Here is a 23,114-nt window from a genome sequence, read left to right as displayed (position 1 = left end):
TTAACCTCTCTAAATCTTAGTTATCTTGTCATTAAAATATGGACCATAACAGATAATATATGGTAACACTTAGCGTAATGTCTTGTACCCATAAGTACATAAGTATTCTATATTATTATTTTTTATTATTATTTTTTTTTACTCCATCCCTAGCATAAGTCAAGTAGTTTTTCTGGCATAATTTAGTTTAATCTTTTAACAATCCAACAAGATCAATATCAGTAGTTTCACAAAATGTGAAGAATTGGTCAATCAAGGTGAGGGGTTTTAGAGTGTTTATTGTGGTACTCAACTTGTGTATGTTTAAAATTTTCAATATAGAATTCAACAAATTCAGTGGAGCGGGGCTTACTCTTTGTTGCAGTGCGCGGGCTTCTTGTTGTGGAGCACCGGCTCCAGGCGTGCTGGCTTCAGTAGTTGCAGCACTTGGGCTTAGTAGTTGCGGCACGTGGGCTCTAGAGCACAAGGGCTTCAGTAGTTGTGGCACGCGGGCTCTGTAGTTGTGGTGCACAGGCTTAGTTGCTCTGCAGCACGTGGGATCTTCCCGGACCAGGGCTCAAACTTGCGAACCACTGCATTGGCAGGCGGATTCTTAACCACTGCACCACCAGGGAAGTCCCTCTGTGTTTGTTTCACATGGTAGGATTCCAAATGGCTTTTAGGTCTAGTACTTGGATTTCTTTAAAACAAACAAACAAACAGTTAATAGAAATATATTGAAGGACTTATATGAAACATCTTCGAGTTTAAACAACTAGTTGATCTAAATTACTATTTACTTAGAAAATTTTTTTGGTTGTTGTTAACAGAAACAGATATGCAGTATGCAGCAAAAGTATACCATGATGAACGACTCCGAAGGAAGGCAGATGCCTTGAGCATGGACAACTGTAAAGAATTGGAGCGGCTGACCAGTATTTATAAAGGAGGATGAACTGGAATTTTATTTATACCTTTTAGAGTACTCTCTATTTTTTCTGTAAGTAAGTTTAGTTTCATCGTGAGAGCTGAAGTAAAAGATTTGATGTTGAAAACTAAACTGAATAGTTGGTCCCTGAAATCTTGGACTGTTTATGACCTACTGGCTCCTTTAAATAGTAAGAAACTGAAAACTAAAATTAATATTTTAGTTATGCTTCTGCAATTATTTTCACTTGAAAAACTTATATGATTCCTAACTTAAAATGTCTTGAGAAAGGATTATCACACCTGTAGCAATTTCTGGTTTTAGATTCTCAATTTTTTTCCCTTGTCATGTAAATATTTATGGAATGATCATTTTCTGTATATATAGGTTATTGCCTTTTTATTTAAATTATTTTGGTGTTTAGCTCCATGAGACACTTTAGTTTAAAGTGATGGAATAAATGTTTTATGACGAAATTACATTTTCCTTGTCAGATGTCCAGTGTGTGGAGGTTGCAATGAAACTTTATCAAAAAGAAGAGAAAAAACAAAAGTTGTTTAACTTTGTGTAAAATCTTGTAGCATTATCAGCGTAGAGGGAATCGATATTTTTAATATTGCCATTATATTCTAAATTATATATTGAGATAAATGAACTGGTGTAAAGTGTCAGTTTGCTATTTATTTAGTTTTATGAATTGCTAAGCCATGCATAGAAATGAAATGCTATACTGATAGATTTTAAAGAAAATATGAGGAAATGGCTATATAAACATTAACCAAAAAGGGTCTTCAACAGTAAATTGCAGTTATGTCATTTGCAATTCCAGTAACTAAAAGGCCCCCAAATGTTCATATATATACATCTTTGAAGGCTGCTAAAATTTATGAAGAAAAGGGCCTACCCGTTTTACCCTCCATGGAAATTTGCAGTTTCTTCTTAATGATCAGGATCCTTAGTAAACAGGATCCGAAACTAAATGAGTTCTTAATATTGTCTAAGTAATAGGAAAAATTACTACTGAAATGAAGCTTTGTGCCTTTTAACCTGATTGCCAACTCGTAAACATATAGGTAGATTAACATGAGACTTACTTGATCAGAGCATGATCTGTTTGGCCATATACAGCAGTGAGCAGAAACAGCAGTAGGTAGAATAGTGATTTATAGCAAGTTATCCTTACAAAAATTTGAGCTAAAATCTATTCACCATTGAGTAATTCAATTAATCCTATAGGAATAAGCTCCTTATAATTAAATCCATAATGTAAATTGGAAAAATCAGCTGGAAATTGAAGTTTTTGGTGCCGGTATGTTGGATATGAAACTATTTGATTTCTAGTCTTCTGTGTTTTTTTTCTTTCTTCTATGTTTAACAGTTGTATTTTAATGATTTTGCTTTCATACTCATTTAACAGAACATGAGCACATCTTTGGTTAGGTTTTTTTGTGTGTGAGAGAATGCTAGTTAGAGTGCAGTGTTCTTTTATTTAAAGATTTTTTTCTGAATGTAATTTATATACCATCTGTTGAATAGAACTTCTGAAATGACCATTCTTTTTTAAATGTTCTCTTGTATCCCCTTTTCCAAGTAAATCAATAGAAATGCTTGATTGAATTAGTTGTTTAACTAAACAGCATACTATCCTAGGAAAACTGGACAGCTTAACCAACTTTCTTTAGAAATGCAACCTTAAAAAGAAAAAATATCGTGCTTAAAAGAAAATACAATTTAAAATATTTTCTTCAGCCTATAGAATTAGTTTCTTAAAAACAAGGTCATAGCATTCTAATTAACTTTGAAAGTTCATATGCATCAGCAAACTTATACAAATATAAATGAAAAAAATTTCATCCATTATTTTTCCAGTTTTAATGGGATATTTACACTATTGTGATTGATGCTTATGTGAATTGAACTCTTGTTGACTGATTCTTTTTCCCTTAATCCTGACTTTAAGGGGATAGGTGAAGTTATCAAGTTAAGTGAAGTTATATATTGTGAAGTCATACATGGCTTTTGGACAGTACTATATTTCAGTTGCATTACATTTCATTTCATAAAATGCATTTGATAAAATTTTCAAACAACTGTGGGAAATGACTGATCGAGTGCCTGACAATTTAAGCCACGTGTAAAGTATGCAAGTAAAAAGTAAGTCCTTAATGTCACCTGTATCATGGTGTAAAGGCCCGTCCAAGTGTCTTAGAATTTTGGGTTAATTCTACAAAGTAAAAAGACTTCTACTATCTTTTTTTTTTAATCAAAGTGTATGATTTACAGTGTCAGCTATCTTGAGATGTAAGATTTTCACATTTGCTGCTCTTCTAACAAAAATTCCATTTTGCCATCTTATTTTTAGCTACCTGAGCTTTCCAGTTTAATTTGATAACTTGTCCTCTTCATTTTAATCATTGCCTAAAAGCCCTCAAGCTTTGAGTATTGATTTACCAGCTTTTCTAACTGGTATTTTAGAAGTTTGGCAGCAATTATATTTATTAGTGCTTTACATTTTTATCCCTTTTTAAACACATACACAAACATCATTGTCTCTGTGAGGATTTGGGGGAAAGTAAATAGTACCTTTTCTCCTCCTCTTTTAATTCCTTTGTTTCCAAATAGGTGCTAGTCATTTGTAAGTTTTGGAATTTATTGTGATCAAATCTGAGAATTTAATTGTCAACAATGAGAAATAATAAGTGAAAACAATATGTTTTGGGAACAGACTGCATTTGAATGCTTAAATAAGTATTTGTTTCATAATCATTACATTCTTATATATGATAATTACAAAGATTTGGTAGAGAAGTGTAAGCCCTTAAGGTATACCTATGCCAGTGCAGTAAACCACTTTGCTTTTATGTCAGCTCAGGTGTTATTAGGAACAGGAAGATAGAATTCCAGCCCTTTGCTTTAATTGCACTTTCATGCTTAAATGTTCTTCCTGTTAAATCTTTAGTTATACTAGTATGTAAAATTGTTACTGAGAGAAATGGTTAACCTCTTGATTTCCCTTTGTTGATTTGTAATATTTTTAAATGCAGCTGTTATTTAACAGATGGGACATGTTAGTGTTACTTAATAATGCATTCTAACGTATTTTATTAAAAAAATATCCCACCTGTGTTAAGGCAGTGAAATATTTCTAGATGTTGGCCTGAGGACCAAATGAGCCGTCTTTTTAGTTAAGTAAGAATTATGTCAAAAGACCAAATGATTCAAAAGGAGAATTGGTGCACTTATTTAGCTTTCCCATATGAAGCTTGTGTTCAGTATTACTATTATCTGTCTTCATACTGAGTGAACCAACTGAAAAGGCATTCATAATCTTTTTTCTGTTAGCACAGGCTCCGGACGCACAGGCTCAGCGGCCGTGGCTCACGGGCCCAGCCGCTCCGTGGCATGTGGGATCCTCCCGGACCGGGGCACGAACCCGCGTCCCCTGCATCGGCAGGCGGACTCTCAACCACTGCGCCACCAGGGAAGCCCCATAATCTTTTTTCTTAACTGAACGGAAAATCTTCTGAAAATGAACAATAAATCTTAATTTTAATCTGTACTAGATAGCTGAAAAACCTTGTCTCTTGGCCATATTGGACTACTGCCCAAAGTCCATAAAATTCTCCATAAACCCATGAAAAAGAAAAGAGGGTAGTCTCACAATAACTTCAAAGTTTTTTTAATTCTAATTTTTAAGTTCAAAGAAGAAGTGGGTAGAATGATGATCTTCAGTAATTCTTGCACATTCCTTTAATAATATGGCAGGCAATACAGTCCTCGAATTCAGGCTTCCTCTTTGTTTTATTATTATTAAATAGACAGTTTCGTATAAATGGAAACATTTTCCCTCAGAACACTAGTTCAAAACATATTCCTTATATTAAGGATTATGTAACCACATTTTTTGTAAATTCCTGTGTGTAACTTTCCTGTTGATATGTGATTCCTTTTCATTTATTTAATTTTATTATCTGCTGGTTTTGGGGCCAATAGATTTGTGAATATTCTGTGGATGTGTCCATGTATACGTGTGTGTGTGTGTGTGTGTATATATATATATTATATATACACACACATGTATATATTTTTTTTTCCAGCTAATACCTCAAATATGTGATTGTTTAATATATACCACATTATATTTGCACAGAGCAGGGCTTCCATTAGCAGTGGATTTTCTTATTTCTAACTTTGAAAATCAGTCCACAGAATTTCATTGGTGTGGATTCTTTCTGTTGATCTTTTCCATATTTTAACAGAGATTCCTATTATAAGGCCCAACTTCAAATATAATTGTACCTTTCTATAGCAATCTGGAAGTATGTAGGGGTAAGAAGTGTTTCTTGGAATGTTTTAGTAAGTTACCATAAAAAATTGGAATTACTTGTTGCCAAGCTGTCTGGTAACTGCATAACAGATGACATCTGACATGAATGTGAATGTCTCATTCACTTCAGTCCAGGAGTTGGGACATTCTAATCTGATATTCTACTTTGCCATTTAAGAGCACCACTAAAATAATAGAGATTTTTCAATGACATCGGAGTATTTTAAGCATCAATTTAAAAATGAACTGCTTTGGACTGTATATGGATGGATGACTATATCAATGAGAAGAAAGAAACTCACACATAAATAATATTTTTATAATTTATTTGTATTAAGAAATGCTTCTTACCTTTTTTGTTTAATTTTTGGGTTGCTACATAAGACTTTCTTTCCATATGAAGTTTAGATCATGTTTTTAAAAGCTGCAGGTAATTTTCAAGGTGTGATGGAATTTTACTGGAAGCCTTGTGTAAGTTAAATGAAGTGAAATTGGTAAAGGAGATCTTACTTTATTTGTCTATAGTGCATTCAAGATTATACAATTAGATTTCAAAATGAAATGTCAATGAAATGTCTGATTTGTAAAATATTTAATGTTATATCAGACTTATATAAAATAAAATTTTCTGTGTGAGAACTCTGTTAAAGAAAATGCATTTGATTTTTAATGAATGTTCTGCTGAATGATTTATGATGAATTTTTGTCTTTCAGTCTCTGCAGTTTATCTCAATATATGAATAAAAAGAAGGTCTGTTCTCACTGTAAAGGATTTGTTTTTACCATGTTTTATATTCTTAATATGGCCTTTCCTTCATTCATTCAACCATTCAACAAATGTATGAATGTTTGCTATAACCCAGGCAGTAATATGGAAATTAATCACTGAACAAGGCAAAAATCCTTATGAAGTTTACATCTAGCAAGGGAAATAAATGTCAAGTAAATAACTAATTATAATTATGATGAATGCTACAAAGAAAATTACAAGATACAACAAAAGCATATATCTAGAAGGCTTAACCTACTCTGGGAGGATTAGGGAAGGTTTCTCTGAGGAAGTGAGCTTAAGCTGAAACCCAAAAGATGAGATAAGTAGGAGTGAGGTGAAAGCTAGATAAATATTTCAGGCAGAGTGTGCTAAGTTGATAAAGTCATAGAAACTTTACAGAAGTGAAAACAAACTTGTATGATTATGACATAGGAAGCCAGGCTAAGTTAGAGAATTAAAATAAGATAAGGGCCAGATCCCATGAGGCTATATATAAACCATGATGATTTATGTTCAAAGAAAAACTTTGAGATTTTTAATGAAGGAGTTAACATGATGAGACTTGAGTTTTTAAAATAACATTTTAGTTGTTGTGCAAAGAAGACTGGAGGGCAAAAGTGAATGTAGGAAATGATAGGAAGTATTGTCAAAGGAGAGATGATCATGGCTTGGACCAGAGTAGGAATATGGTGATTGATTTTGAGATACAGTCAGGATGTAGAATCAAGAGAATTATTTGATTGATTGGATTTGGGATAAATGGAGGCAGCAATTAAAAACTTTCCAAAAATTTGGCTATGAAAAGAAGTAGAGAAAAGGGGTGGTAGCTGGAAGATGTGGTTTCTAAGAAGGAGTTTGTTTTTTCAATTATTATTTATTACATGAAACCTTACTACTTATTACATGAGAGACCTTACTAATTCTTTTTATTCTGGTGGAAAGGGGCAATTAGAAAGTGAAAGAATAGAGAAAAAGAAGGATAATAGCATTAAGTACCTGATATTCTAGAGGATGTTGGAGCCACTGCAAAGATGGAATAATTACTTTAGCTAAGAGACACCACCAGCATTCTTTCAGAAAGGAATATATGGGTTATGGCTTGTATTTTCTTAATGAGATAAGCAGTTTATGGAAAATTAGGGGGTGGAGAGGATGATAAGCAGACACTTCAAAACGAATGAAGACAATTTGAAGGAATCATTTTCACTGAGTCATCTGACTAGTGAAAAGTAGGATTTCTTTGGGTCCCACAGTGGTGACAGAATTTACAATCTGTTAAATTTTGTGTATTTTTTCCAACTTAGTCCAGCAGCCTTGGCATAGACATGTAGAATACAACTCATTTAACTCTTCCAAATTGGAGGTTCTGTCAGGCGGGAAAGATGGTAGGGGCATTTAAGATGTTGACAAGTGAGTGGTTTCACTGACTATTAGATGTAAGCCAGAGATCGAGGGAATTAGTGATTTCTGAGGTGACTGCCTAAGTCTAGAGAAAGTTATTGTATAGACCTTATAATTGACTAGAGAAAGTTATTGTATAGACCTTATAATTGTATTTTCAGTGGGCCAAATCCCAAACCAGAGCCAAAATCAAAATTTGTAAGACATTTTCCAACTTGGCCAGTGTAAGTGATAAAATTTTCATTTTTGTATGTTGGAGAATCAGCAAGACTGTCCTCCCCATACGAGTTTGAATACCAATAGAATTTTCACACAGACAGCAGAGCCAGCCTAAATCCAGATGATTGATTGTTGATTTTTTGATAGGAAACCAGAATCTTAAAAAAAAAAATTGAGAGCTCTGCTGTATACAACAGCTAAGAGAAATTTAAGCTAAAGAGAAGCAGAAACAAAGGCTCTGCTATAATAAACTCAGAACTTTAACATGTGTATGTTTGTGGACTATATAATGTACTAGTATGCTGGGTACATAGTAGAACAAAATAGCAAATTTGTATAATGAGATAAAAATTTTGTGTGCATATGCATGTATATGTATACTATCTGTTTCTTTCTGAACCTCAGAGATCATCTGTTAAATCCCACTTTGGAGAACTGGCACACGGTGCTGATAATCTTTTAGGTCAGTAAATATTTCCCTTAGTCCTGTACCAACAGCAGTGTTATTGACGGGTAAATGCAAACAGATCAATCTGAGTACATAAGGAACTCTCCTATTGACATGCCATAATTTGGAAACCACCACACTTGGAAATTAAAAATCTTACTAGATTTTTCAATTTGTAGACGTCGTGGTATTTGGAGATCTTGGAAAGCTGTGCTCTCCCTTTTTGCCACTCAAGAGGAAGAAAAAAATCAGCAATATTTTCCAGCTCAACCACCATATAATAATGTCATTAAAATGGATAATTATGTTAAAATGAAAAGTAGTGCTTCCAGAAATTAGCAGTTCTTGCTAGAGTGCATATTTTTATTTGCCTCCAAACTTGGGGGCAAATGGTGGGGAGGTACGGGGGAAATAAGGAGTTTTAGTTTTAGTCAGGGCCGGGACTAATGGTTTCTTGTAATCACTTTCATTCTACAGATGTTGAAATGAGTACCTACAGAATGCAAGAAACAGAGGCATTGTAGGAAACTGGAAAAAATCTAAACCGTGACCCTTCTTTCTAGACCTTATGGTCTCACTGGGTAAACAAACTAAAACTATGACACAAATAAATATCAACCATTCTTGGTAGTATATAGGAGCATTCAAGAGAATGTGATGGATGAGAAGGTGTTATAAGGAAACAAGATTTAAATAACTAAGGAAGAAAATGAAGGGGTTTAGAACATGCCACCCTGAAATATGCCACTTTAGCATACTGATTATTTTGATCTGAAGGCACTAGGAAACAGCAAATGCAGGAAGGGCTCTCTGACCTACTTTCTACTTAAAGGCTTGTCATAAAACTTCCCATGAGAAAGGTGCCCTCCCTCTACCAGGAAGAGAACATTCTTATCACCAGAGATGGAACTGACACTGAAATGGACCTGTGCAAACAAAGCTACTAAAATAACCCTTATCTTCCATTAGTTTATCCCATACATTTAATAGTCACTGTTGTACAATCTACTGCCCCTAGCCCAAACCCCCTTGTCTGTCTCATCCCCACAATTTGTTCTTTGTGTAAAAAGGTATATAAACTTTGGGCCTAACGGCTTTGGGTCTTCATTTTCCTTCTGAAGACTCCCATGTACATGTAAAAATATTCAATGGATTTGTATGATTTTCCTCCTGTTAATCTGTCTGTTAATTTCATTGTTAGACCCAGCCACAAAATCAAAGAAGGTAAAAGGAAGTTTTGCCTCTCCTACGAGAGAAATGAGCATTTCAGATTCGGGAACCTCCATAATTAGCATGGGGAAATAAGAGTCATTTGGATGGAAAGGTGAGGTAATCAATTCGGCTGGGAGTATAGGATTCACAATAGAGTGCGTTTAGAAGTAAAATAAAATGACATGTTAGTGCCAGATTAAAGACTACATCAGCTATTGTCTGCAATGGTATATCACTAAAGATTTTTGATCAGCAATAAAAGTACGTTATTTTAGAAAGGTTTAACTGGCCATTGTTAAGTGGCTATTGATACAGTCTTGCTGAGTGGAATAATGGTTTGAAGAACTGAAAAAATCTAGATGTAAAAAAGCATTGTTAAGGAAGAAAAGAACATAAGGAAGGAAAGACAGCAAACATGATACCTGATGGAATCTTGGCACCAACATGGACATAGATCAGGAAACAGGTTTACTGGCGTTTTTAGAGCCTTTGAGTTAGAACTGACAGACATGTGTAGAAATATTCAACATCCAACAAGCAGCTGAAAATGTGAACCTAGAACTCAGATGAAAAGTGCAGATTTAGGACTCACATTCTCAGGACACTGTGGAAAGGGAAAAACGGAGGAATCAAAGACAAGCTTTAAATGCCTTCATTTAAGAGGAGGCTAGAGTGGGTGAGGAGCTAAAATGAGTGCAGTGTCCTAGAAGCTAAGAAATGAAAGGAAGGAAAAGGAAGTGATCTTCAATAACGTCAGCTGCTATGGAACAGTCAAGTTCACTTGTAATGACGAGGTCATTTGTAAGAGCTGGGAGCTTTGTAGTTTACCATTTCATCCTCCTAAGGATAACTAGGAAATAAGTATCTTTTCACCACGTCTTGGACTATGGTTCCTTTTGCACTTCTACTTTTTGGGATTGGAGTTGACAATCAGTCGAAAACAAGTTCCCATAGACCTCATTTTCCTACCACCTACTGTAGGTTTTCCTTAAATGTGCACACAAGCAATGCACCAAACAAAAAGTAACGTAGGCAGTCCTTAAAGGTATAGCCTTCTAAGTCAAGAGCCAATGAAAGAAAGTTGTTCAAAGTCTGCATATGTAGAGGCTTGAGGTACACACATAACTCATCTCCAGAAAGCTCATGGATCCTCGATTCCATCTAGACAGGGCCTTGAGTCACAGTACGTGGGTAGCACCCATGGGAAAGCCAAAAGAGACTAAGTAGATTGGGGTCAGAAACCTATGGACCTGGGACTTCTAATCACGGGCAATCTGGTGTTTGCTATTCAGCGTGTAACACCACCCCTTCAAATTTCTCCATCTACAAGAAGAGGTTTTAAGGTAACAGGCCGTAAAAAAACTGAGATTTTTCCACCCTCTCCAAACAAAAAGGTCTTCTTGCTTGCGTTTTCCGGGGGTCTTCACGGCTCAGCGACCTCTTAGGAATCTCAACCCGACAGCCGAGGTCGCGACGTCCGGGTCTCTGTGCCGGCGCAGGAAGCAGCCCCCGGATTGCGGGGCAGGGGTCGGGCTGGGCGCGTCGCGCGGCTGCGCGCTCCCTTTTGCCGAAGCACCTCCCCGGAAATCCGGCGTCACCGGGGTCGGAGGTCTGGGAAGTGCTTCTTGGAGCACGGAGGCGGTTACAAATCAGGTGACAGCGGCTTTCAGAGGACCCTGTGTCAGAAGCTGTCGTCTGAAGTGACAGCTCAGAGAACCGGGCAGCCCAGAAACCCAGGTAAACTGGAGCCAGTTTGCCCGGTGCTAAGCTTGGGCCCGCAGGTGGCGCGGGCGGTGAGACGGAAGAGAGGACGCCCATTTCGCCTCCCCTTTAGGCCTGAGTTTTGGGGGTGAGAGGGTGAAGTGGGCTGAGGTCAGGCATCTCGGTTACCCGTCTGGGTATGTGGAAACTCCGAGTGCCTTCAGCCTCCCTGCCACGAACCCTGGAGTCGCGGATCCTTGTCTGACCCTGAGGAAAGCTGACCCCGCGTATTGGGTTGGAGGTGGGGAGGGCGAGGAAGTGGTGAGAGGAGAGTCACCAGGAGTTTCTTTTTCAGGCGTGGAGACTGATCCTGCGAGAGGAAGGGGTTCATCATGGCGGATGTGAGTTAACACAAGAGGAAGGAGAGAGTGGGCGGGGAGAGGTAGCGCTTCCCAAGTACAAATTTGTTTCGTTTTAGCGCTTCCCTCCACTTCATTATTTTCTCTAGGATCCGAAGTGAGAGATTAATTTGAGTAGTTTGCGGGTCCCGAGTTTCTGTCTGGAATGGGCTTGGAGGACTCTAAGGTGCCTGAGATTGAGAAGATTTTATTTTTCCCACGCCCCAGTTCTGCGGGCATGAGAGAAGCTCTGTGTATCTGCCATTTCGATTTCTAAATGATGGTTTGTTGCTCTGAATCTTTTTCCAGTAAGTGTTACGGCTCTCTGAGCTCATTGTAGCAATTGCAGATGATGTATAACCAACACCTCTTTAGCACAGCAATACAAGCAAAATTCTAAATTTAGAGACTTCACTCCTAGAAACAGCAGGTAATTGATACTATTAAAGTCTGTGTTTGTTTATAGTTTACATACTGTTATTTTGCTGACATACATGCTAAACATTCTTTGGAACATTGAACATACACTCATTTAATTCTTACAGTAACTTTTATGAGGTAGGCACTATTATTATTATTCCTGTGTTATAGATGAGGGTGCTGAGGCACCCTCACTTGAAAGATCAAGTGACTTCCTCAGGTTACACAACTAGGAAGTTGTGGAGTCAAGATAGCAACCCAGGCAGACTGGCTCCAGAGCCCGTGCTCTTAACCAGCACACTAAATGGTCATTCAGCATAAGTATGAATCGGATTTTTCTGTTTAGGTTGCAGGATTATGTTTTTCAACAGTTAGCAACTTTTTATGCCTTTATCACTCCATTTTTGGGTGTCTTCCATTATATTTTTGAGGCCTTATTCTCCAGGCATAATCAAATCACTAAATTCTTTTCAGCATCTCCCTTGAAAAGATTGCTGTAGTAAGGGCTGTGAGAGAAATAAAGATGACTAAGGTATGATTTCTTTCCTTAAGGGTTTCTAAAGTTAAAAAAAAAAAGTATAGTAAGCAAGTGATCATACATGTGCATACATTATTGTGTAAAAATTCAAAGGAGAGAGGGATTGCCTCGGTTTGTCTTTATCAGGAAAGCTGGTTTGGAGTATTTGGTGGTTGAGATAAGCTCTAAATGATGAGTAGCAATTTTTTTTTTTTAAAGGCCGAGAAGGTATTACTAGTAGAACGAATAGCATAAGCAAAGTTAGAGATAGGAAAGGAAAAGATGTATGTGGAGGAGCTGTGAATAGTCCAGTTCAGCTGCGGCTGAGGAAGTGTATGAGGGAGTGGTAGGAAGCAGGACTGTAAAATTAGTTGTAGACCATACTGTAGGGAGCCTCAGATGTCTACAGAATTTGTACATAATTTGGTAAACAGTGGAGAGCCATTCAAACATTGATTCTTGATCTTGGCTGCACAGGGAATCATCTGGGGAGCACCTCCAAACCAGGCATCAAAGTTCTTTTTATGCTCTCCAGGTGTTTTCCATAGCCAGGGTTGAGAATCACTGCAACTATAGATTTAGAGAAGGAGACTAATACGATTATTGGCATTGTGTAGAAATGTGTGGGGTAGAAATGGTAGACCGTCATACGAATTGGGAGGCCAGTGTAAGTCATAAACAGTAAACTGAACCTAAACTGTAACATCATTTGGAAAGGAGAGAAGAACATCAGTTTAAAAACATTTGGCTTCACAAGTGATTTTTAAAGTGACACATGTGAGTTTTGGGTTAAATATTACTTTATGTTTCAAAGCTGAGTAAGTAACAGGGGTTGGTAGTGCCATTAGTGGAAACAAGAAGAGATTGGGGAAATCTGGATTTCGGATGAAAAGTGATGAGTTGAGCTTTGTGATGATAGTGTGTGCAAAGGTAAGCTGATGGTGATAACACGAAATAAAGTGAACGTCCAGGTTTGGAGAATAGTAGGGATTAAAGGGCCAAAACAGTCTGATTTACCTATGTAGAGCTCATAATTGATGCCGGGATTGTCAATGAAACTCCCCAGATGAGAGAGTGTAATGAGACAATGTAGTCTTCTGTTTCTTTAGTCGTAATTATGTTCCGTGCTAAACACTTGACACACATTGTGGTCTGTCTTTAGCCATGTGAGGAAACTGAGTTTCAGAGAAGCTCGTCAACTTACCCAAGACTGTTAAAGTGATGTTAGAAAGTCTGTGGATATGGAAAGATGTTCATAATATATTCTCAAGTGAACACAAAGTTAGCAACAAGAAGATGTACAATAGTATGAAAAGTATGATCTAATATTACTGCTAATATGTATTTGTGTTTCCACTTCTGGATATGCTAATCACTTTACATGCATCGTATCAATAAACTTCAATAACAATTTTATGATGTAGGTTCTATAATTGTCCCTACTCAACAAATAATGAAACTGAGGCTTAGAGAAAAAGGTTAGTTAACTTGTTGGAAATCACACAGCTAGTTAAAGCATCAAAATCAGAAAGAGAAAGAACACAAGAAAGAATGGTTATGAATGAATACTTAAGTTACCTGAGATGTGGATAGGATGGTGTCTAGAGAACCAGTACAAGGCATTATTATTATAATACGATTTTTTATATTCTCTTTCAGGACCTAAAACGATTCCTGTACAAAAAATTACCAAGGTAAAAAATTACTAATTTGTTAGTAAATAAATTCTGCTTAACATATGTTAATTTTATGTAGTATTTTGTTTCTGTTTATCTTAGACTAATACATGTGTATTATGCTATTATTCAGCACTTTCAAATACCTAACATAATCTTACGTAGCACAAGTGATGTGCTTTGAGTTTGCAGATAAACAACATGAGCCCTAGAGAAGTTACATGACTTGTCTGAGGTTAAACAGCTAGTGAATGCCAGAGGGCTAGAACCCAGATTTCTTGCCACTTTAGAGTTCTTTCATAGCGATTTACTGGATTATACTTTGACGTAGTTGGAGTAATTTCAAGGGGAAAAAACCCTAAGAATTTGCCTTTGTTTTTAACATTGCTTGTAAGACCTAATTGCTGAGTCTACATAACCGGAAAATGCTAGACTTAGCAGCTCATACTTGGAAAAATCACAAGGCTTTCTTCTACCTGCCCACAGTCCATTTGATGCACCATTTTGTAAATTAGGCTCTTGTGTTGAGGACAGTGACTTCCTTTTAGGTATTTTACTGATTCAAAGGACTTCGTCACTTTAGTTGAATTAAAATTCACATTTAGTTGAATGTAAAATGATACCTTAGAGTTAAGGGCATGAAAGAGAGGAATATATTGAGACATCCATTCTCACATTCCAGAAGAATTGAATAACCTTTGAATTAGTATAGCAGAATATGTAGTGAGATCCTTTTTTCTTTTTTTATTTCTTATTCTCGGAATCTGTTTGATGTTAAAAAGGTTTTAGATGTCAATTTACATAGGTGGGGAAAGAAAAAAAAAAAACACTTGTTTGGATTTTTGCCTAAATTGGTTTGTGTGGTGTGTCTAGGCTTGTGCCTTTACTCTGATTACAGAGCAGTTGAAATTAGTATTATCTTCTAGTTTTGATTTATCTATATTCTTCTCTACTCAGAAATAAATCACTACTGAAGTGTTATTTGTTACCATTGACTTTATGTTAATATGATACTTAGATTCATTTTTACTGTCTCCCTCCTAGTACTGGCAACTGTAAAGACAAGCTGCCGATTCTGTTCTCAACCTAATGATCAGCAATACCAGTAGCCTCAGCTTTGCACAGTAGGGCAGGGCCATGAAAATGACCATCCAAGCTGGAACTGTCCAAAGCAATTTTAATAATCAAATTTCTAGATTTTGACTTAAATGAGAGATGTGTGACTCTTCCTTTCACTATAACACTTAGAGGCTATTGTAGGGTTACTAACTGGCCTAATTTCGATATTGTTATGTCACAGGGAATAGGGAGAGAGGTGGGGAAGCCGCCAGTCAGTGGAGCAGTCACAATACACAACATTCATCAGATAAGTTCACCATCTTGTATGGACATGGTTTGTGGCGCCCCAAAATAATTACAATAGTAACATCAAAGATCATTTATCACAGATCACCGTAGCAAATACGGTAATAATGAAAAAGTTTGAAATACTGTGAGAATTATCAAAATGTGACACAGAAGCACAAAGTGAGCACATACTGTTGGGAAAATGGTGCCCATAGACCTGCTTGGTGCAGGGTTATCAAAGCTCAGTAAAGTGCAGCCCAGTAACATGAGGTGTGCCTGTAGTCCTGTAGTTACAGGACTGTAGCCTTTGAGTTATAGTTAAGGGGCTATAGGTCCTTTGTAAATGATGAAAGTTTGAGGATGTTTCCCCATTATAATTTTTAACATTTTTGTGCTCTAGGGATTCTCACTAATAATTTAGTATTTAAACTGCATGGATAAATTATGTCATTCTCAGTGTGCACAGGTGACAACATTGATGTTAATTAAAATTTTTGAATGTTAATTATGTACCAACCACCCTCTGCTTTACATGCATTATTTTATTAAATTTCACAGTAGCCAAATAAGTACAGTTATCCCCATTTTCAGATTAACTGAGACTTAGAGGTTTTGTAACTGATGCAAGGTAGCTTAAACAGTAAGCACCAGACTCTGAACTGGAAACCAGGTCTTTCTAACTTCACAGCTGTAGACTTAACCATTCTGCTTACTTTTTGTGTAGGCATGGCTGAAAGGATTGCTGTATGACCTCCATTTTTTCTGTCCTGTTCCCTCAGCTTACAGTGATCTTTCTGCCCCTCTTTTCTTAGTAACATAGCACCTCAGCTGAGATACCACTTCCTCAAGGAAGCCTTCCCTGACCCACCTGTCTGAATCAACCCCCCTTTTATAGGCTCACGTATCCCCACATATCTCTTAAAGGCACTTCCCAAGTTGTAGTTTTATATTTGCATGAGGTGATCTGAATGATAGCTGCTCTCCTTTTAGATTATAAGTTGTGTGAAGGCAACTGTGTCTGTTTTTGCTTGTTATGGTGGAAGAGTTTTGGCAAACATGTTATAGGAGCTTATATCAATAATTGAGTTCCCATGGTTTTTCAGAAATACACATGAAAATTACCATTATGACTTTGAAGGTACATATTTTGAGAAAATGTTTTATAATATTTTAACTTTTTGTTTTCTTTCTAGTGTTGAGGGGCTCCATGCTATTGTTGTGTCAGATAGAGATGGAGTGCCTGTCATTAAAGGTAAAATGGAGCAATTACATGCCAGTGTCCTGTTTGCTTTTGAATAAAAATGTATTTATATCTGAGTAATATAGAAGGCAAGCATAAAATAACCCATTTCAATACATTCAGGAGATGGTCTTAGTTTGGGAGGAAATGTTTGCTTTTGTGTGTTGAAGGCTGGGTTGGAATCTTAAGTAACTTATTATATATCAAATGTATCACAATATCGTCCAGAGTTTAAGCATGGATTTATCACAAACCCAGTTTCCCATTAAAGACATTTTTTGTAAACGATTAGTAAATCTAAGTGATGAGAGTGGGCATATATGCAGCTAGATATATTATACACACAGACTCCCCCAATATATGTTTTTTATCAATATTGCTAGTAGTTTTAGGATAAACATCCATACATTTGAATTAACATAAATTTATTGTGTTGTTTACTCTTTCTTGTTCTGCTTCCTTACTGGAAATAAGATTTTGAAAAACTTTTAACTTCACAATTACTTTAGTTAACCAGAATCTAACAATAATTTTTGCCTAAAGAAGAACTGGTTAACCTAAGGAAAAAAAAAAAGAAAGAAAAAGAAAAAAATTTCTTTTTGCCTGAGTTTTACCTTTTTTTTTTTAAAGTATATATGTCACAGAAAGATTAAATAATGTTCTGCATATTTTGTTTACAATTTATTTTCCACCTGGGGTTATCATATATGTCAGATAATTTCAGAGTTTAGAATTGAAAGAAAGTTTAGAAATTAGCTAATTTAGTTCTTTCATTTTATAAATGAAAATGGTCAAGCACAAAGAATACATTGTCAGTCCAAAGTTGCACATGAGTCAGTGACAAGATAGGCAAAGAACCCATCATCTCCTGATGTGTGATCCAGTGTGCTTTCTAACCCAGCATAGAACATAGGTAGCCATGGGCAAGTCACTTACCTTTTCTCAGTTCTGTAATGAGGGCTTTGAAGAAAGTAATCTCAGAGATTTTCCAGTTCTCATGTTCTTTCTGAGGATTGCTGTGTTAAAAGCCTTAAGCTCAGCACTTACTGGTTGTACAACTAACTCCACTTAGACCTTTTAATGAGTGAAAGAAACTTAAAACACATGGCCAGTTGTAGAATTATCATCTACAAAAGATACTTCTGTGGGTTTTATAAGAGCAAAGGTTTTTGAAGCTTTTTTTTTTTTTTTTTACTATTCTAGCTTTGCTCTCAGTTAACCATTCAGTTTATTAATTGTACTGATAATCATAATCTGTGTTTTAAGTTAGATATTAAGAAAATGGAAACAATTAGTATTCATTTGAAAATTTAAAAAAATTGTGAGAACCAGCATTTCTTCCCTTAGTTTTATGATCACTTAACTTCTGGCTGAGTGGTTTTTCCCACCTAAATTGATGAGACCCAGTTAGTAATATGATTTTCAGTATTGTGAAGCATAACCGTTGTGCTCCAGTTTTTACAGGTTTATGTTAAAAAAAACAAAAAGTGCTCTAGATCTTTTCCCTACCATATTTTCCTGCATAATTTTTACTTAAATCATTTATATTTCCAGTGGCCAATGATAATGCTCCAGAGCATGCTTTGAGACCTGGTTTCTTGTCTACTTTTGCCCTTGCAACAGACCAAGGGAGCAAACTTGGACTTTCAAAAAATAAAAGTATCATCTGTTACTATAACACCTACCAGGTAAGTTCATAATTATCAAATGGTTTGCTGATGATTTCAACTATTATTACGTCTTCTGTATAAAATAGTTTGTTTTATAATTCTAAATTTTAGTTTCGAAGGGGATGGAATTATAAAATCTTAACCTTCAAATTGGTTATGTTAAACTGTAGTAATTTTTTTCACATTCAGGAATTAATTAATATAGAAGATTAGATTAAAAGATTTAGTAGTAAAGTATATGTTATTCTAAAAAGGGTACGTCAGGTCACTATTACCTCCAGTAGATGGTGCCCTTAGCTTATTTAACAACTGTGATTTCTCAAATGACACACTTTTTTAATTGTGGTGGTGACAGATACAGAATTTTCCTTGAAAGTCAAATGATAAGTTATTTAAATTTGTTATCACTACTAATTCCTTCATTTGGTTTGAAATATATAAAATAAGTGAGGTTATTATTTGTGGGAAATAAATTAGTTGCTACATATCTCTTGACCTCCAGCTGGATTTTCTTCTTTAGAATAAATTAATCACTTCTACTTTAGAACAGTGTTTCCCAGAGTATGTCATGTACTACTGATGCTACCTAAGTGACATTTTTTATTTTAAAAGTTATATATTTTAATGTCTTTTAGGCAAGAGATAACCAGCCCATCTGACCTTTAATTTAGCCAATAAGGGTTAGGTTGAAGCTAAATTTTTTAAAAAGATAGTTGATTCAAAGTTAATTTAAATTTAAATTAAATTATAGTGGTTCAGAGCAGGCAGAAGATCATTAAATTATAACCACTTGAATGACTGAGAAATACTGCCTGGACCTATTTACTTATCAAATATTTATTGAGCCCCTATTATGTAATTGACACTCTGCAGGGCTGTAGAAGATAAAAAAAGATGAAGACACAGCCCCACCTTAAAAACTTTCCAGGCTAAGTGGTGTTAATGTCTCTAAGAGATAATCAGTAAGCCTGTTTTATGGAAATACTTATTTTCACTGTTGCATGTTTTCATGATGTAATACCATGATGTTAGGCTAGTATCTTACACATTGACCATTTAAAGTTTTTTGGAAGATTAAGATATTTCATCTGAATTACACTACCTTTTCACTATGTAACATATTATTTAGATCTTGTTCTCTTTTTAGGTGGTTCAATTCAATCGTTTACCTTTGGTGGTGAGTTTCATAGCCAGCAGCAATGCTAATACAGGTGTGTTTTAATACGGCTTTTAATTCTTTATAATACCATATCTGAACAGTCTAATATATAGGAATAGCAGATTTAGAGTAAGAAAACCTAAATTCCTGGCCCAGTCTACCATCTGTTCCTTGATCTCTGGAAGTGTAACTTCTCTGAACTGTGTTTTTCATATCTGTGTAATGGAGCTAATATCTGCTTTCTCGATCTTGTGCGCTTATTTTTTAGTTCAAATGAGACAGTGTATACGTAAGTGATTGTTTAAGATAGAAAGGAAAATTAAATGTTATCTTCACCTCTTGAATGCTATATCTTGCTCACGTTACAACAGTTTAAGAAAACAAAAAAGAGTAGAGAAGATAACCAAACAGAACACGTAAAAATGATCAAGGATGAGTTCAGTTCCATATAGACTAATCTATAAAATCTTGAACAATAGTGGGCAAGATGAATGTGATTGAGAATTTAAAGAGTGTGACTAGGATGAATATACTCATTCTTCTTTAGGGTGGAAGAATTTGAGGATGAACACTGGGAAGCTGTACTTTCTAAAGAGGATAGTAAGATCTCATTGTATCCAGTAGCCTTCACTGTTTATTTTCATGTAAAATAATGACAGTATTCAGTTGAATTGTAATTTTTTTCCTCTTTTGGTTAAAGTGGAATTTTTTTAAGGTCTGTCTCCTTCAGCTTTCACCACTGTTAGAACTGTTATGCATTCCTTTTCTGTTTTTTTTCTTTCCAAGCTCTTTGAGCCCGCTTTGTTTCCAGCTGTGTCACTGAAGCCTGTATTTAGATTCCTCATCTTTAAAATGAGGGGTTTAGATTTGATGATCTATTGGGTCTCTTCCATTTCTAAATGTTTTGAAGCTATAAAATATCATATGTGAAAACACTTTATAAATTGTATAGGATAGTAATGGTGTCAATATTTTAAGTATATTAAACCTCAGTTCTGATAAATCAGTCATGTGATAAAATCATCAGTTGTTATAAATTATGATAATGTGCAGAACTGTATTTTAGTATTGATACTTAGAACATTTCCTTGAGAATCCCAGATGCTTTTAATGCTCTGTGAGACAGAGGAAGATCTTTATTTGAGCATAAAACAAGCAGTATTTAAGATATATATAGCCTTGTACTCTGGTAAACTAAGGAGAAGCTAATTTCTAGACTAGTTTGTTTCTTTCAGTGTATGTTTTATACTCCTACCAAGCATCTTTAAAATTATTGTTTTCATTTGAAATACCCATTTATATCTTAGCTTTATTGAATTTATATAATAAATATTTGATTATTCCTTTGCTATCTACCTATCTTGATAAAGTTCATTAAAATTGGCTCAGGAAAAAAGTATACCTTTTTTTAGTAAAAATCATGTGTATTATTCCTGAATCAGTGCAGATTTTGAAATAATAAGGTATAAATTAAAGTTTTCCTTTCAAAACCAACAAAATTAAAGCACATATGTAATTCATTTTACATCTTCTAATACATATAAATATTTTCATTTATTTATGTTAATAGATGATAAAAATAAACTTCATAATGAATATGGGTTTTTGATTACTTTATTTAGAATTACAATATTTTGTTTTAAGTATGTTTTAGTAATGGAGAATGAACTATGTCTCACTTACTTTTTTAGTATTATACATTTTGATAAACATTTTTCTAATGTTCAAATTTTCTTAATCCCTTTGTTTTAGGACTAATTGTCAGCCTAGAAAAGGAACTTGCTCCATTATTTGAAGAATTGAGACAAGTTGTGGAAGTTTCTTAATCTGGCAGTGGTTTCTGTGTATACCTTATCTTCATTATATCAGACAGTATCAATCCAGCAATCTTTAGACCACAACAACACTTGTATCCGTGTACTCAAGAAAGGGCCCCTTTTTCCACCTTACACTAGAGAAAGAGCCTATAGATAGAATTTATGGACAGATTGATTGTTATCTTTTTTGTGTAGGGCCTTTTCTTATTTGTGAGATCTGGGGATTCCACAGAAATGGTTCAATCTATCACAGCTCCTATGGAGTTAGTCCAGTCACCAAATATGCATGAGATTCTATTCGGTGGCTCAGAATCAAAATGGTACTTTGATCCATTTGAGCCATGAAGTGCTCCCTATTGTACAATGTGCCAGGCCTGCAGAATGAAGCAGACTCTTTTTATTGGGAATAGTGAGGACATATTTTTCTTCATATTATTTTATTTGCATTGAGAGGAAGATAAAATGGCTTATTAAAAGTAATAGAATCAGTACAATCACTAACTTTCCTTTGTATATATTATTTTGCAGTATAGGTGAGTATTACTAACTGATTTGATTCTTCTCAGAGGGTGCTGCTCTTTAATGGAAATGAAAATGATAGCTAATGTTTTTCTCTTCCACTCTGCTTTCTGTAACCAATCAGTGTTTTTTAATGTTTGTGCATTCTTTATAAAATTTAGATGTGATTCATTATTGAATTGTTTCCAATATTGGTATGTATGTAAACATGGTAGTATAGTCCTTTTTTTTCATACATGAGTATAAATAAAATAGTATTTTTAGAAGTACAGTTTGAGCACTATGTAGGTTTTTTCCCTCAGACTGTTTTCAAACGTTTAAAGACTATAATTAACTTAATTCACTCTTTCAACCACACGAATAAGTGACTGTTTCACGTCTGGTTTGGGGACCGTTTTACCTAACGTAAACTGTGAGTTGGAAAAAAAACCTCATCCATGGGCCTAATTTAATCTCTGAAATTGGTATCACAGTTCTAGCATGTGCTTTTCATTTTCAGGAATATAGTCCATCATTCAAGGTTGTTAATTTCCTCCTAGGATCTTTGACGATCAGAGTTTGTCATTGATACCTGGCATTGAGCACCTACTGTGCGCCATTCACTAGCACTACCACATTGCAGAATTCTAAGGAGCACAGTGTACATCATATTTCTGTGCTCCAGGAGTGCATTTTACATGACATGTGTACGAATGCAGTCCCTCAAGTTGTGCAGTAAGATCAGCCAGGCACTGTGCCTGCCTCCTCCTTCTTGCCTTCCTTTCTTCCTCCCTCCTTCCCTCTCTTCTCCCATCCTCTACAAATATGAGACTAAATTGTGGTACCTATCTTTAAAGAATGTACAGCTTAGTAAATGGAACAGGTATAGGAAGTGCTGTGAAGAAGCTGTGCACAGGATGCTATAGAAAACACAGAATGGGGCATTTAAATTGGGCAAGAACAACAGCCTTTACAAAGAAATAGAGGCAAGAGATATGTTTTACCTGCAGCATGCTGTAAATAGTTAGTTGTTACAACCTAATGAAGCGTTAGACACATCCATTAAAATCTAGAATTCCCATTATCCAGATTATTATTTCATAGTGTCCAGGAAGTTTTTGCCAATGCAGTGAAGCAAGAAAGTCTTTTATAAATGAGGTGACCAAAATTGTAATTACTGGTAATTTTATATGTATACCTACATACCCACCACAGGAAAGAGAACTAATAAATGGAGATATTTAACCTTTGCATGGTGAACACTGCTACTATTAAAATTTCTACTTTAAGGGGTATAATAGTTAAATTATTCTTTAGTTCATCCAGAAAAATGAGGTGAAACTTTCTAAGGAATTTTTGAAAAGGTAATATAAAACTAAATTATT

The 23,114-nt window shown here is 35.4% G+C and overlaps 2 protein-coding genes across 3 annotated transcripts in view; both read left to right on the top strand.

Moving 5' to 3' along the window:
• The window catches only part of DNAJB14 (DnaJ heat shock protein family (Hsp40) member B14), a 44,273-nt gene extending 41,667 nt beyond the window's left edge, over window positions 1–2,606 (top strand). Inside the window, exon 8 of one of the 2 annotated variants that reach the window (XM_007463801.1) lies at window positions 810–2,606. In XM_007463801.1, the coding sequence (XP_007463863.1) occupies window positions 810–934 (125 nt within the window). In that variant the 3' untranslated portion in view covers window positions 935–2,606. The remainder of the gene's footprint in view (window positions 1–809) is intronic. The other variant, XM_007463802.1, reaches the window with a different exon arrangement.
• An 8,375-nt stretch (window positions 2,607–10,981) lies between these two features.
• Window positions 10,982–22,188, top strand: LAMTOR3 (late endosomal/lysosomal adaptor, MAPK and MTOR activator 3). The gene is made up of 7 exons (XM_007463800.1): window positions 10,982–11,023; window positions 11,343–11,388; window positions 13,982–14,016; window positions 16,539–16,597; window positions 18,140–18,273; window positions 19,403–19,466; window positions 21,167–22,188. The coding sequence occupies exons 2-7, from the start codon at window positions 11,380–11,382 to the stop codon at window positions 21,238–21,240; spliced, it is 375 nt and encodes a 124-aa protein (XP_007463862.1). The 5' UTR covers window positions 10,982–11,023; window positions 11,343–11,379; the 3' UTR covers window positions 21,241–22,188.
• The last annotated feature ends 926 nt before the right edge of the window (window positions 22,189–23,114 follow it).

This window comes from Lipotes vexillifer, unplaced genomic scaffold, assembly GCF_000442215.2.
Source record: "Lipotes vexillifer unplaced genomic scaffold, Lipotes_vexillifer_v1.1 scaffold49, whole genome shotgun sequence".
NCBI lineage: Eukaryota > Metazoa > Chordata > Mammalia > Artiodactyla > Lipotidae > Lipotes > Lipotes vexillifer.
This window is presented reverse-complemented; position numbering and strand designations above follow the sequence as displayed.